This window comes from Nematolebias whitei, chromosome 18 (genome assembly GCF_014905685.2).
Source record: "Nematolebias whitei isolate Nwh7 chromosome 18, NemWhi1, whole genome shotgun sequence".
NCBI classification, from domain to species: domain Eukaryota; kingdom Metazoa; phylum Chordata; class Actinopteri; order Cyprinodontiformes; family Rivulidae; genus Nematolebias; species Nematolebias whitei.
The window spans coordinates 27,226,543-27,239,365 of NC_056515.1; the positions used below are offsets into that span (position 1 = coordinate 27,226,543).

Sequence of the window (12,823 nt, forward strand, 5' to 3'; positions counted from 1 at the left end):
TTGTCATACAAAAACAGCGCCTTTTATATCAGTGAGTTATTTTGATGGAATGGCCGATGTCCGAAATTTAACTTTATCGCCAATACTGGCCGATACCATGCAGATAATACTGTGCATATATTTACTGATACTGTTGAGGTTTAGAGGTTACACAACCATATCACTGTAGTACATGTCACCTGGACATGCCCCCTGGTGGCAAAACAATCAACATGGCTCACACTGTTTGGTCACTGAATTAATATAATAATAATAATAATAATGTCATCACAATGTCAGCACTGTATGTTTCCATACAATGGCGAAATTAGTCTCTGCATTTAACCCATCCACCACCAGGTGGTGCAGTGGGCAGCTATTGAAAGCGCCCGGGGGACATTTTGGGGATTAGACGTGCTGCTAATATGGTCATAAATTCAAAGTTGCTGGTCTTGACAAGAATCCTTGCAACCAACAAATAGGTTAACTATGGGTATGACAACAAGACCAGAGATAACAGCAAATCCACATTTCTGGTCTTGGATTACGAAATGAATTGGTCTGTACTGCCCATTACGCACCACCTTTACCCATTTTTGTTCAGGTTATTAGTTTTTTTTAATGGTTTATACAGACTGCAGTCATCGTCAGGGGTCTTCCTGCCACTCAGTGAGTGTGACCACTGTGCATAACCTTTATTTTAAAAACATGAGCCAATATTAATAATGAATTTTTCATGCAATAGTCAACAGCTTGTGAATATGTGAAAAGAAAAAGAAGAAAACAATAAACACCTTAAACACCTTAGAATGCGTCAGCGAGGCCAGTTAGCATGTGCATGGCTGGATCCTTGTGATTCACTGACATGAGAATTAAGAGAGCAGCCATGTGAGGGATGAGTCAGCGTTAAGTTAATGATTTTGGGTGCAAAAATACAAAAACAAAAAAACTTCAGCAGAGATAGGAACAAAAGATGTATGGAGGCATATCCAGTGGGGAAAAAAGGTAAGCACTACAAGGCAGAAGGGGTTTACACTTCAAACGCTTGCAGGTGGTCTGAGGACCTCCGGTCTACCTGGTGAGCTGCTTGAAGCAGTGTACACAGAAGCGGTGGCCACACTGAGCCTGAACAGGTTTCCTCAGGACCTGGAGACACTGCTGACATTTGTATTTATTCTCCATGGGCACTGACAGCACACTGAGAGGGATCCCTGGTAAAGAGGTTGGACTGTCCAAAGAGATGCGAGCCATTCTTCTCCATTAATGTGATGCTGGATCAGCTGTGGATAAAAGCAACGTTGTATCAACTTCTGTTAAACGCCACGTCACGAAAACACTCAAACCTAAAAAAAAAAAAAAAAAAGGAATCAACGAGACACTGCTGCAAAAGGAATTTCAATTCTTCTTAATAGTTCCTCAGCTCTGAAATCCCCTCAAAATATGTAATTTAACAAATGAAAGACACAACGTGTACAACCTCAGGTACTTGTTAAAGTCAGCTGCCTCTAAGTAAATAATTACCGGTACACAGTAATGCTGAGTGGTTACTGCAAAACCTGTTATTTACACAACTCTAGAGGACATGTTTGTGTTGAAATATTTCATCATAACACCATAAAAACTAAATGGACATTTGCTTTTTGGAATTAACTTTAAAAAAAAAATTGTGAGTGGGAAAAAATGTGATATCAAAGACCTGTTCATCTGCTGATACCATTGTTATGAATGTAAATATGGAGGTGGAAACAAAGACCATTATCATTGTCAGTATCTGTTCCAGAGAAAAGATGTGCTCATGCAACCTCTCACATAGTGCATGGTATTACCGTTACGGAAAGAACAACCACCCAGATGTTGATGCATGCTGGCATCAGATACTAAGATAGAAACCGAACTATCCAACCGCATGCTTTCCATTTAGTACATAAAATCAGCAAATTACACTTAGTTTACAACAAAGTCCATGCTCAATAATCCAGGTATACAATCCAACATTTTTCAGTCAGGTCATCTGGACAGTTTTTTTTTTGTTCTGAAACGTTTCACCTTCAATCCAGAAGGCTTCATCAGTCAAGGAAACACACAACAAAACTGATTCTTCCCCCAACAGCTTACTCCAAAGTGGAACAAACCAGTTTTGTTGGTGCTAAGATGGTCTTTTTGGCACGCCCCCTCCTCCATTGCCGGCCCTCTTTCTTGTTGACAGTCGTGTCAAAGTGGTTGAAAACAACAAAGTCTATGCTCAATAATCAAAAAACTGTCCAGATGACCTGACTGAAAAATGTTGGATACGCTAAGTTTAGTGACATCTAGGGGTCACGGTGCTCTAGTTTATGTTCCGAAAGGACATAGTGGTAGATACAAAACTCTTCAGACAAATTTAATTTTCATTTACCGTATATATTTTGATTTAAACGGTGTATACTGTGCAGATTTGGGGCAAAAATTTACCAAATTTTTCCTTCGTATGCTTCTGTTCTTCTAGCCTAAAGCAAAAATGCTGCTGTGTTTGGAATGAAACATTTCAATCTACATATGACACACTTTTTATATTTTGTGCTATATTTCAGTTAGCCCATAATGGACAAACCCAAACGTGTTACTAAAGTGCATTCTTACTCTGCAGACTGGACCTTTACAGCCATTATTTGAAGGAACTGTGCATTGCTCTCAAGATAGCATCTGGTGGATGTGTTTTAACAAACAAATATTTAATGGCGTGGATTCTGCAGTATTAAAGTCCCACAAATCTTTGGGTTGTATTTCCGAAAAAACACATACCCAGTACACTTCATATTGTTTTTATACAAAAACTAAGAGCTTTTGCACCAGCTCCTACTAGCATAAATAAGACTTTTATAAATATCTGCTTGTTTTGCACTTTGAATAGTTGAGTGATAACCTAAATAAACAGGTCTGAGCTCTTATTGAGCAGAAAGGACGTTCCCAGTAGTTGCTAGGAAATCTAAAAACAAAACGGGAAAAAAAAGAAAGGTAGCCGACTGACAAAATGAGGATGTTTGTCATTTCCACATTAAAAAAACCTGAAAATAATGTGACTTTGAAATGTGCAAACTTCACGCTGATGACATTTATTTATATGCAGCATGTTAAGGCAATAACTTAATCTTTATCGAACTCAACAAAACCTTTGAGATTACTTCAGCTGAGCAACAGCGTTGTAATAGTTTCTCACTTGTCAAAAATAATCCCTCTATTTGGAAATGTTTGAGTGTTTCTTTGTTTTTTGACATCTCTTGTGGAAAAATGAGTGGAACGTGTTTTACTGACACATTACTGCAGGAATGGGTGTTTTTCACAACTTTAATGCAACTCTTAATTTGATAAGGATGAAGAAAATCGACTTTAGCTTAAAAAACAAAAAACACCAGCTCATCTGATTAAATCCAAAGCAGGTCTCAACAGAGCAACATTCATAAATAAGATGACAGAGTTTGAGTTAAACATGCTTCATACCACATTTTGAACTTTTTGCTGACATGCACATATCTAAATCCTCTTTCTAGTAAACTCTTCCTTATATCAAGAAAAAAGTCATTAAAACCTCTATGTGGTTAAGAAGACAAATGAAACATTTTCAAGTGCAACCCTTTCAAAGTACAATGTTGCCATCAAGCACATGAATGTTTTACACTAATCATGAGACTCACAGCTGACAGTAGCATTTACACTCAATAAAAACTTTTAGTTTCCACTATTAATGTTAGATGAATCTACATTCTGACCTGTGAAGATGCCTACGCCAAACCTTCACCAAAATGCTTCTAGAGTGAAAATTCAAAGCATTTAAGTGAGCAATAAAACTCAAGACATTCTTTAGTAACTTCAGTCATCTCAAAAGCAGCTCCAACCTGTTTTAAAAAGGTACTTCTTGATTATTCAGAACAAACCTTTAACACCCAAAAACACTACTCCCAATATGAAGCAGAGTACACACAGCTTAAAGCAATTTACAACCACTATCAGGTAAAAATTCACAATTTGATGTTAAAAAAAAGACTATTTTTTAGAATGATCTTTGTTCAACTGGAACTTCCCAATCAAATGCATCACAACACACAAAACATACTATTTGTAAGATAAATACAACCACCAAAGTGTCCCTTCAGCCTTCACAAACAAATGATCTAGCAGCTGTTTGGAGGTGGATAAGTCTGAAAACAGCCTCTGCCCCGTCTGTCTGTCATTGTTGCTCAATATGTCTGTGCACCTGCATATAAAAAGACCCTTTACTCACCCAACAAGATTCGACAGCTCTTTCAGCCTTTCAGCCAGCGCCTCCCTGCATCAGTTTTTGTGATATGCTAATAATCAAAGATCACCGCCCAACCAACCACGTGTTCTAAAGCAGATTAAAAACTCAGGTCACAGCAGAAATTAACCACAAAAAAAAAAAACCCTGTACATGCTTTAAGGTCTGATAACTTCTGTGCAATAGTCTATCACTTCTGTTTCTGTAAGAAGAAAACGATGTAACTAAGTCGGTCCTGCTAATTTTCGTGAGCACTTCCTCAACTTTGCGCTGCTAACCTTGAAGCTAAGCTAAACAGAAACTTACTGTTTATTGGTTTAGCCGGTCAGTTAGCTCACTGCTAACTTGCTCGATTAGCACGGATTCGGCCAAGCAGCATTTGTGTTGACATTTAAAGAAAAAACAAAAACACTCGGTTAAGATATAGGATTCTTTTAAAAATTGTCCTATCCTGTATATTTTTGTTTTAGTTTCGCTTACTTTTCCCCGTTAACACTGCCAGGAAGAGGCGTGGTTCAAGGGTGAACTGTTACAGCCGAGCCGGCTGAAAGTATCGACTCGTTTAGTGAACGATGTGATCCGAATCGGTCTGATCATTTTAAGGCTCTTTCACAGGATGCCTCAATCTGGGACTGAGACGTGGTCTGGCTGCCTTCGTACATTCATAAGACACACGTAATCTAGCTGTTTATTGTTACTTTTCTTGTTTTTGTTACTTTTCTTTTCACTTTTTTTAGCCATCCTATTTGTTAAAACAAAAATTGTGTGACTTTTTATAACTGTTTATTGTTGTCGCTGTTGTCCATTGTTGTCATCATTCTTTGTTGAAATCAGGTTTCTCTTGTAAATGAGTCCTCGAGGCTCAATGGGATTTACCTGTCTAAGTAAAGGTTGAATGATAAACACTGAGGCGGGGAGTGGGGTCAAAGGCGTCTCTTGGCCTTGGAGCAAGTAACAGGACAAAATGTTGGGTACTTCACTTGAGTTAATGTATATTCTGAAACCAGCCCTTAGTTTGAAAAAGGTTTTAATTTTGTAAGTGAGTTTGAAACCCCTGATCTACATGATTAGACATAAGGAACATAACTGAAGTTGAAGCTGAAACAGAGCGAGTGCTCCCTGGTGGCTGGTTGCAGTATAAGTTTTAAGTTAATGTAAATCAATAGGTAATTTTCCTGTATAATCCATCCATCCATTTTCTTTACCCGTTTATTCCATTTTGGGTCACGGGGGTCGCTGGTGCCCATGTCCAGCAATCACTGTGCGAGGGGCGGGGTATACCCTGGACGGGTCGCAAGTCCATCACAGGGCCACATAGAGACAAACAATCATTCACTCTCTCACTCACACCTAGGGACAATTTAGAGTTACCAATCAGCCTAACATGCATGTTTTTGGTCTGTGGGAGGAAACCGGAGTACTCGGAGAAAACCCACGCATGCACGGAGAGAACATGCAAACTCCACCCAGAAAGGCCCCCGGACCGGGATTTGAACCAGGGACCTGCTCGCTGAGAGGCAGCAGCTCTACCAGTTGCGCCACCGTGCTGCCCTTCCTGTATAATAATAAATAATAATACATTTCATAATGTTTGCCATCAGGTTTTCTTACTGGTACATGTTCAAATATTCAAACAGCAGAAAGCTCTAAAGACACTTTGTCTATCTTTTTTCCTTCTAAGTTTAGAAGGTCAGCTGGCTCATGAGCTGGCTAGATGTAATGCTGAAGCGAGGGAGTCAGAGTCAGAGTCAGAGTTTCTTTATTGTCATTCGCACCTCATGTGGTACATGTGGTGGAGCGAAATTATGTACGCAGGGTCCCAGTTACATCCAACAATAAAATGTATAAGAAAAACAGTAATAACATCTAAGATATGAACTAAGAAAAACATCAACTAAATATACACTAAGCACTCATAACATAAAACATTGAACATCAGCACAAACATGAACATGAGTCTGTGAGCAGATGTGCACACATGAACACATCAACATTGAAACAGATCAGCAGCAACATGAAACAGATCAGCAGCAACATGATATGGTTTTTCACAGTGATTATTCTAGTTAGAGATTCATGAGTCTAACAGCCTCAGGGTAGAAGCTGTTCCTCAGTCTAGTGGTTCTACACTTAATGCTCCTTAACCTCCTTCCTGAGGGGAGTGGGGCAAAAAGTGTGTGTGCTGGGTGGGTGGGGTCCTTCATGATGCAGAGGACCAATCAGCATGTATAATCCATCCATCCATCCTCAGGGAGGACTCTAATGTAGGAAATACTGTTTGATGATAAGAGGAGGTGATGCCTCAAATCAGGTAAACATTAATAACTCTTTACGTTGTACATTTGCAGTCATTCGTACTCATTGGCAGGCAGAATGAGTTGACTGGGCTTAGTTCTCAAAGAGCCATTTCAGAGTCTAAAAAAGCGGCTCGTTTTAGAGAGCTCAGCTAAAAATAATCCCGGAAATGAGCCACAGCGCATGCGCGCTTTTCAAAGATGCGTCTACGTTTTTGCAAATCCTTCATTCGGCTAAACCACAAACAGTACCCTTTAAAGTCGAAAGGTACGCGCTTATATTGGTCTTCTCTGCGTATTTGTCCATGTATTATTTAAATTACCGTGTTTATAAGTTAGCTTTTAGGATGTGACCTTAAGCTTAGACGAAGTTAGCTTCCACCCAGTCCTGCTGGCATGCTGTGAGTCGGGTTGCCAGATAAGCAATAATGAACTATTGTACTGTTGCTTTAAAGTTTAAAAGTATAATATTTTGACCCAAACTCTCACATGTGCTGAGAGAAGATGTTGTAAGATGAGACACGTGTTGTGTTTGGTGAACATGTGCACAGAGTAGAAAAAAGGAGGGGGTAAAAACATGTAGTTATGTTTATCTGGCAACCCTTAATTTGTGGCTTAATCAGTAAATGTCACCCCTTTTTCCCTAAAAGACACTAAAACTGTTTTTTTCCGGTCCCTAACAAATATAAGCAAAACGTGTTAATCTTTTAAATCAATATACATAAAATAATAGTAAAATACAATTGATATTTTGTTTGCAACTTTCACTCGATTTGGTTGGGAACCCTTCAGCCTTTGACTGCTAAGGCTGTTTTCTGTGTTTAAAATGATTAACTCATATAAACTATTAAGTAAAAGGATGCTTATACACTTCATAAATACACCAACTAAATCAAAAAGATTTTCACTTTAAGTTAGGCAAATAAATCAGTAGAAAAAATAACTAGTTAAAAATGAACCCTAAATAATGAGTAAACATAATTATTGTAAAATAGCCATGTTTATGTGGTTATATACATCATTATTTGGTTTCAGGCGAGTTAAAAAGTTAGTTTGCGTCCAGAAAACAGCAAATTAGAAACGTTCCAACACATTAAAACTTGGACCAAGATGTGCATAATTTGATTTAGTTTCATTTACTTGAAATAATTAACAGTGGAACTTGCAAAATTGTTAATTAATCAAAGCAATCACAGTAACAAAATTGCAATATTCAATGTTTTGGGACAAAACAATGAGAAAAACATTTATTAGTGAGGCTAATAAAGATGCTTCGAAGAGTACTAATGAACTAATAAATAAAAATCTTGCCTGAGGAGTCCTAATTCATCATGTTTCAGAGAAATGAGTACATCAAAGTAAAAACCAATGGGTGTTGCACGTTTTCCTTTGTGCTTACTGCACAATCCTTTGGGTAGTCTCATGAATTTGCTCTTTTCTGTCTTAATTGCGCCAGTAAATTCCAGGATGTCAATACCAGGATTCATTGGGCTCAAGACGTTAAAAAAAATTGTTAAAAATTATTCATATTTTAGTTTGTCATTTTAGTTTCCTATGTTAACCCAAAACTAGGAGCACTTTTTGCAGCAGTCTGATATTTCCCATTTACTGTAGATGGAAAAAGTCATGCAAATCTTAATAGAAATATGCATTTATGACATTTCACATTCATATAAAACTGCAGGATTATTTTATAATTAAAACTTAAAGTAGCCAGAAAATATATGACTATATTACTTTTTGTCTTCTTTTTGTAGGCAAGCATTGTGTAGAGAAGTAAATTATTGATAATAAGAAAAATAACCCAATGCTTATCGAATGTAGAAATGTTTCATTTTACAATCAATGCAAGCATGCCAATTGCACGCTCCCTCAAAACTTGTGAAGTCTGTGGCATTGTGCTGCGTGATGCTGGATGCATCGTCTCGACAAAGGGCAAGTCTCACTAACGCAGATTTACACAAATAAGTGAGAAATATTTTAGAGAAAAAGGCATCAAAAAAGTCTTAGAGTAAAATCAAAAGTGTTTATATTTTTGTTCAGTAGTTTTATCGAAATAAAGAAATTTCAACCAAAAGTCAAAACTTCAAAAGACCTTCAGGGACTTTCAAGAGATTATCTGGTTAGTCACTTAAAAATTGTACGAATGTCGAGCTACTTGATAGCAAAGATTTCATAAATGAGGATCAAGACTTTTATTATTTTACACAAATGTTTGAATCAGTCAAGTGCAAATTGTCCCTAAGGATGATTTCTGACTGCTCAGACTTGACAAAGAAACGATAATATGATGAGAGATGAATGAGATTGAGTTATTTCACATTAATAAAATAAGTACTTTGTCCAGTTTCTAACACCACTCCACCTTTGTCTCAGCGTTGTGTGTCCAGCTGCACACTGGCCGTCCTCAGCTTACACACAGCTACTATGAAGAGTTGTACCCTGGTCACATCAACACCACCCCCCTCCAGAAAGCCTTGCTGGCTGTTGGATCAGGTGTGGCGGCACTGCAGAACCCTTACAGACACGGTGAGATGTTCAGTACTTTAAGGAAAAGATTTGTGATATTGTTCTCTTTTTTTCTCGCTTTTCTGACTCTTCATTTAAAAAGCTCCTCATCGGAGGCACCTGGGCGATTAATTGTCTCAGATATTATTGCGATAAACGAAAATATTGCTATAATAATTAGTAATTATTGTCAAATTTAAGAAGAAGTGTTGGTTAATTTGTTTTGAGTGTAGTACCTTTTTTGACCACTGGATGGCAGACTGTTTGAACCGAAGGATGGATAGTGAGGGAGTGAGCAGGTGTCTCTTTAAGAAAAATGGGAGGGAGACCCCTTGACGTGACATGGGCTGTCTCTTTTTTTTTTTTTTGGTTCTCAAAATGGCAGACGCTCGGTGTGGTTTGAGCTCTTTAGAGTAGCATTTTTCACACAAAGCTTTTAATATAAAATCAGTAAACAAGTTCTCAGCTTCTTTTTGCAGAGAAAAACAACTTTTTTACACGACGGCATGGGTTTCAACCGGGAATTTTGGCGCTTCGACACGACAGTTTTTTTCCTGAGGTCGGCCTGTTAGCTTAGCTTGTAGCTTTGCTTCTCAGCTTAGCTGCTTTAAATGATCCGAAAACACAATTTTGGACGGTTAAAACAAATTTTAAAGAGAAATGGAAGGGTCAGTGAAGAGCACCGGAGTTTAGCCTTTTGTCATCGAGTGTCTTCAGTAGAAAGAGAGAGACACGAAGAAACAATAAAGCCGATAAATGAAAATGAGGTCGATAATTTTCATTTATCATGCGATTATTGATTTATTGTTTATTGCGACATGTCTAGTTAAATACTCCTTACTAAAGAAATGCCAAAAAAGTAACCGAAAAGCTCATTAGTTATATAAAGTAACGGTGTAAGGTCAAATACAGTGGCAATGCTAAAGCACATTATAATGGAACTGATTGAAACATTAAACTGAGGTAAAAGTAATATTTGTGATTTTGTAGCAGCTCTAAATGTTCCTCAAGCTCTGTCCAACATTTCTATTAAGTGTTTTTGAAACAGTGATAGTTCTGCTGTTCTGGTCTTTACTACTAAATTATAAGTTTTATAACTTTTGTGTGTTTTTGCTATTTAAAATTATTATTTTTTAAAAGGACACATTACACATGTATGAATAAAAGCTGTATTGAGTGTTTGTTTTTTGTGATTTTTGCAGTTGTTGTTTTTTTTCCTCAGCCATGCCTTCAGGACGTGAATAATATAACACTTTATATGAAAATAAAACCATCTCACAAATCACCCTTTAGTTTTTTTTCTCATATTTGTAAAAGATGCTGCAGTTGTCCTGAGTGAGCTCCTAACCTTTTGTCTCCTGAGATGTTTTTATGGCTTTCAGAACTGTTTTGGAAACAGAAATGAGATTAAAATGGTATGAGAAACATGAGGTTGAAACTCTGACAGAGGAAAAGTGTTTCAACACCTGTCAGCTGACATTTAGCCACTGGTTAAGGCCACGTGGTGAGAGGTGTGTGAAAAAATCATGTTGGTTTTTTTTACTCCCTATTTTTAACGAGCAACTGGTTAAACCGAGATTAAATGTCACTCTGAAAAATGTTAAATTACATCACGTTTGTGCAGACTGACAGGTTGTCAGGCTTTAAAAAAGTCCCAGGAACATACCCCAGACACCGAACAGCTATTTTAACCCCGTACAGGAAATCGTGTATTTAAAACAGTTGTGCTTTTACTGTAAACCATTTACATAAATTAAAGTTATTCTTTGACAAACAACAGGAATTTAGGTTAAACAACTCAATAAAAACAGCTTTTTTCCATTTTGTATAATTATATTTTTAATGTCGGATGAATAAATAAATGTTTCTGTGAACGTTGCAGACATGGTTGCGGTGCTTGGTGAGACCACCGGACACTTGGCGCTCATAAATCTAAGGGACAGGATGAGAAATGACCCCGAAGGTTACCTGGTCCTAACGTGAGTCTCTAATACTACCCGGTAACTTTTTAAAAAGTGGGGTTTTTTTACATTTTTGTTAGTTAACGTTGTCTTGCTTTTTATCATTTGGTGTTATAGAGAGAGGCCGAAGATCCGACTGTCTACACTGGACCTGACAAAGATGGCCTCCCTGCCTGACGGTTCTTTTGGGAGAGAGTACCTCCGTTTTTTGGAGGACAATGTGGGTGTTTGCTGACGTGCCGTAAAACTCGGTTTGGTGGAAACTTGCTCCATAATTTACATCTGTGCCGTTACATGTTGCGATTTACTTTGACAGAATGTGACGCCCGACTCGAGGGCAGGGGTGAAGTTTGTGGACAACGAGGAGCTGTCTTACGTCATGCTGAGATACAGAGAGGTGCACGACTTGTTGCACACTTTACTGGGCATGCCCACCAACATGCTGGGTGAGTCAGGCTCATATCTCGGAGCAACCATGACCTGTGAACCCTTAATGTCAGCGCAGCCAATTTGACAAAGTCTTCTGAAGAAATCATTACTCATGATAGCTTGGGCCTTTTCTTGTTAGCAGTATTAGTTCAGTCAAGAGATTTTTTTTCTGCTATGATACATGGAGTGAAAAAAAAAAGTTTCTGAATGAAGTTTTTTGGTTTTCTTTCTCACTTTTTATTTAGCATTTTCTCTACATTCTTCTTTCAGGCGAAGTGGCAGTGAAATGGTTCGAAGCTGCCCAGACGGGACTTCCCATGTGTGCTCTGGGAGCTTTGCTGGGACCATTTCGGCTCAATTCAAGGTGAACTATCAGTAATTTATTACATTCGCAGTCAAACACTGGAATTTCTAAGCCAGGCAGTGTGAACTACATATTTTTCGCCCCATAAGTCGTGTTTTTTTTTCATAATTTGTATGCCCTGCGACTTGTACGCCGAAGCAGCGTATTTATGGATTTTTTTCTCATATTTATAAACCAGTATTTGGCTGAGATATGACCGTTGTCATTCATTCTGACTGAAAATATTGAACACTGCCATTTTCAGCATGCTGTTGTGTCATGTAATAGGTAAAAGTGGCTATTAATGACAGAATCAGCTTGTCACGGCTTCCCAGTTTCGTCCAGTTCACCAGGAGCAACCGTCAAATCAGCTTCATTTCGCTGTGCCGCCCTGGCAAAATGCAGCTAATTTGACCATTGAAGTGCATTTATTAAGTAAAAGTTCAGCTGAGACACACCTTTACTATAAAGTCGAGCAAACAAATAATTATTTTAGGTGCTTATCTTGTTAAATTTTGAAAAAATGCACCTCGACTCATCCCTCTGCGCTTCCGCCAATTGGGTTTTGAAATGCAGCTGATTTGACTGTCAAAGTGCATTTATTAAGTAAAAGTTAAACCTTTACTATAATTTTGAGCAAACAAATAATTGTTTTTAAGTGTTATTCTTGTTTAATTCTTGTTAAAGTCCTCCCGTGCACGTTCCTGTGGCCGCCATTTTGCAGATAATCGATTTTTGGCACAACACCGGCCCACATTTCCGGGTTGTCAGCGGTGATGCGTAACAAACGTGACGCATAATAAATGGGACTTATACGGCGAAGCGACTTATTTATGGATTTTTCCACTTTATTAGACATATTTGGACTGATGCGACTTAAGGGTGGTGCAACATGTATTGCGGAAATTCAGAGTCAGAGTCAGAGTCAGAGTTTCTTTATTGTCATTCGCACCTCATGTGGTACATGTGGTGGAGCGAAATTATGTACACAGGGTCCCAGTTACATCCAACAATAAAATGTATAAGAAAAACAGTA

At 38.1% G+C, this 12,823-nt stretch overlaps 2 protein-coding genes across 2 annotated transcripts in view; one reads left to right on the top strand and one right to left on the bottom strand.

The window, feature by feature from the left end:
• The window catches only part of traf2b (Tnf receptor-associated factor 2b), an 11,648-nt gene extending 7,365 nt beyond the window's left edge, over positions 1-4,283 (bottom strand). Inside the window, exons 1-2 of the mRNA XM_037692378.1 lie at positions 4,238-4,283; positions 1,055-1,259 (exon numbers count right to left, since the gene is read on the bottom strand). Of these exons, the coding sequence (XP_037548306.1) occupies positions 1,055-1,230 (176 nt within the window). The 5' untranslated portion in view covers positions 1,231-1,259; positions 4,238-4,283. The remainder of the gene's footprint in view (positions 1-1,054; positions 1,260-4,237) is intronic.
• Positions 4,284-6,736: 2,453 nt separating this feature from the next.
• Positions 6,737-12,823, top strand: part of coq4 (coenzyme Q4 homolog (S. cerevisiae)) — a 9,282-nt gene continuing 3,195 nt past the window's right edge. The window contains exons 1-6 of the mRNA XM_037691810.1: positions 6,737-6,814; positions 8,923-9,075; positions 10,937-11,033; positions 11,133-11,235; positions 11,332-11,461; positions 11,715-11,808. Of these exons, the coding sequence (XP_037547738.1) occupies positions 6,748-6,814; positions 8,923-9,075; positions 10,937-11,033; positions 11,133-11,235; positions 11,332-11,461; positions 11,715-11,808 (644 nt within the window). The 5' untranslated portion in view covers positions 6,737-6,747. The remainder of the gene's footprint in view (positions 6,815-8,922; positions 9,076-10,936; positions 11,034-11,132; positions 11,236-11,331; positions 11,462-11,714; positions 11,809-12,823) is intronic.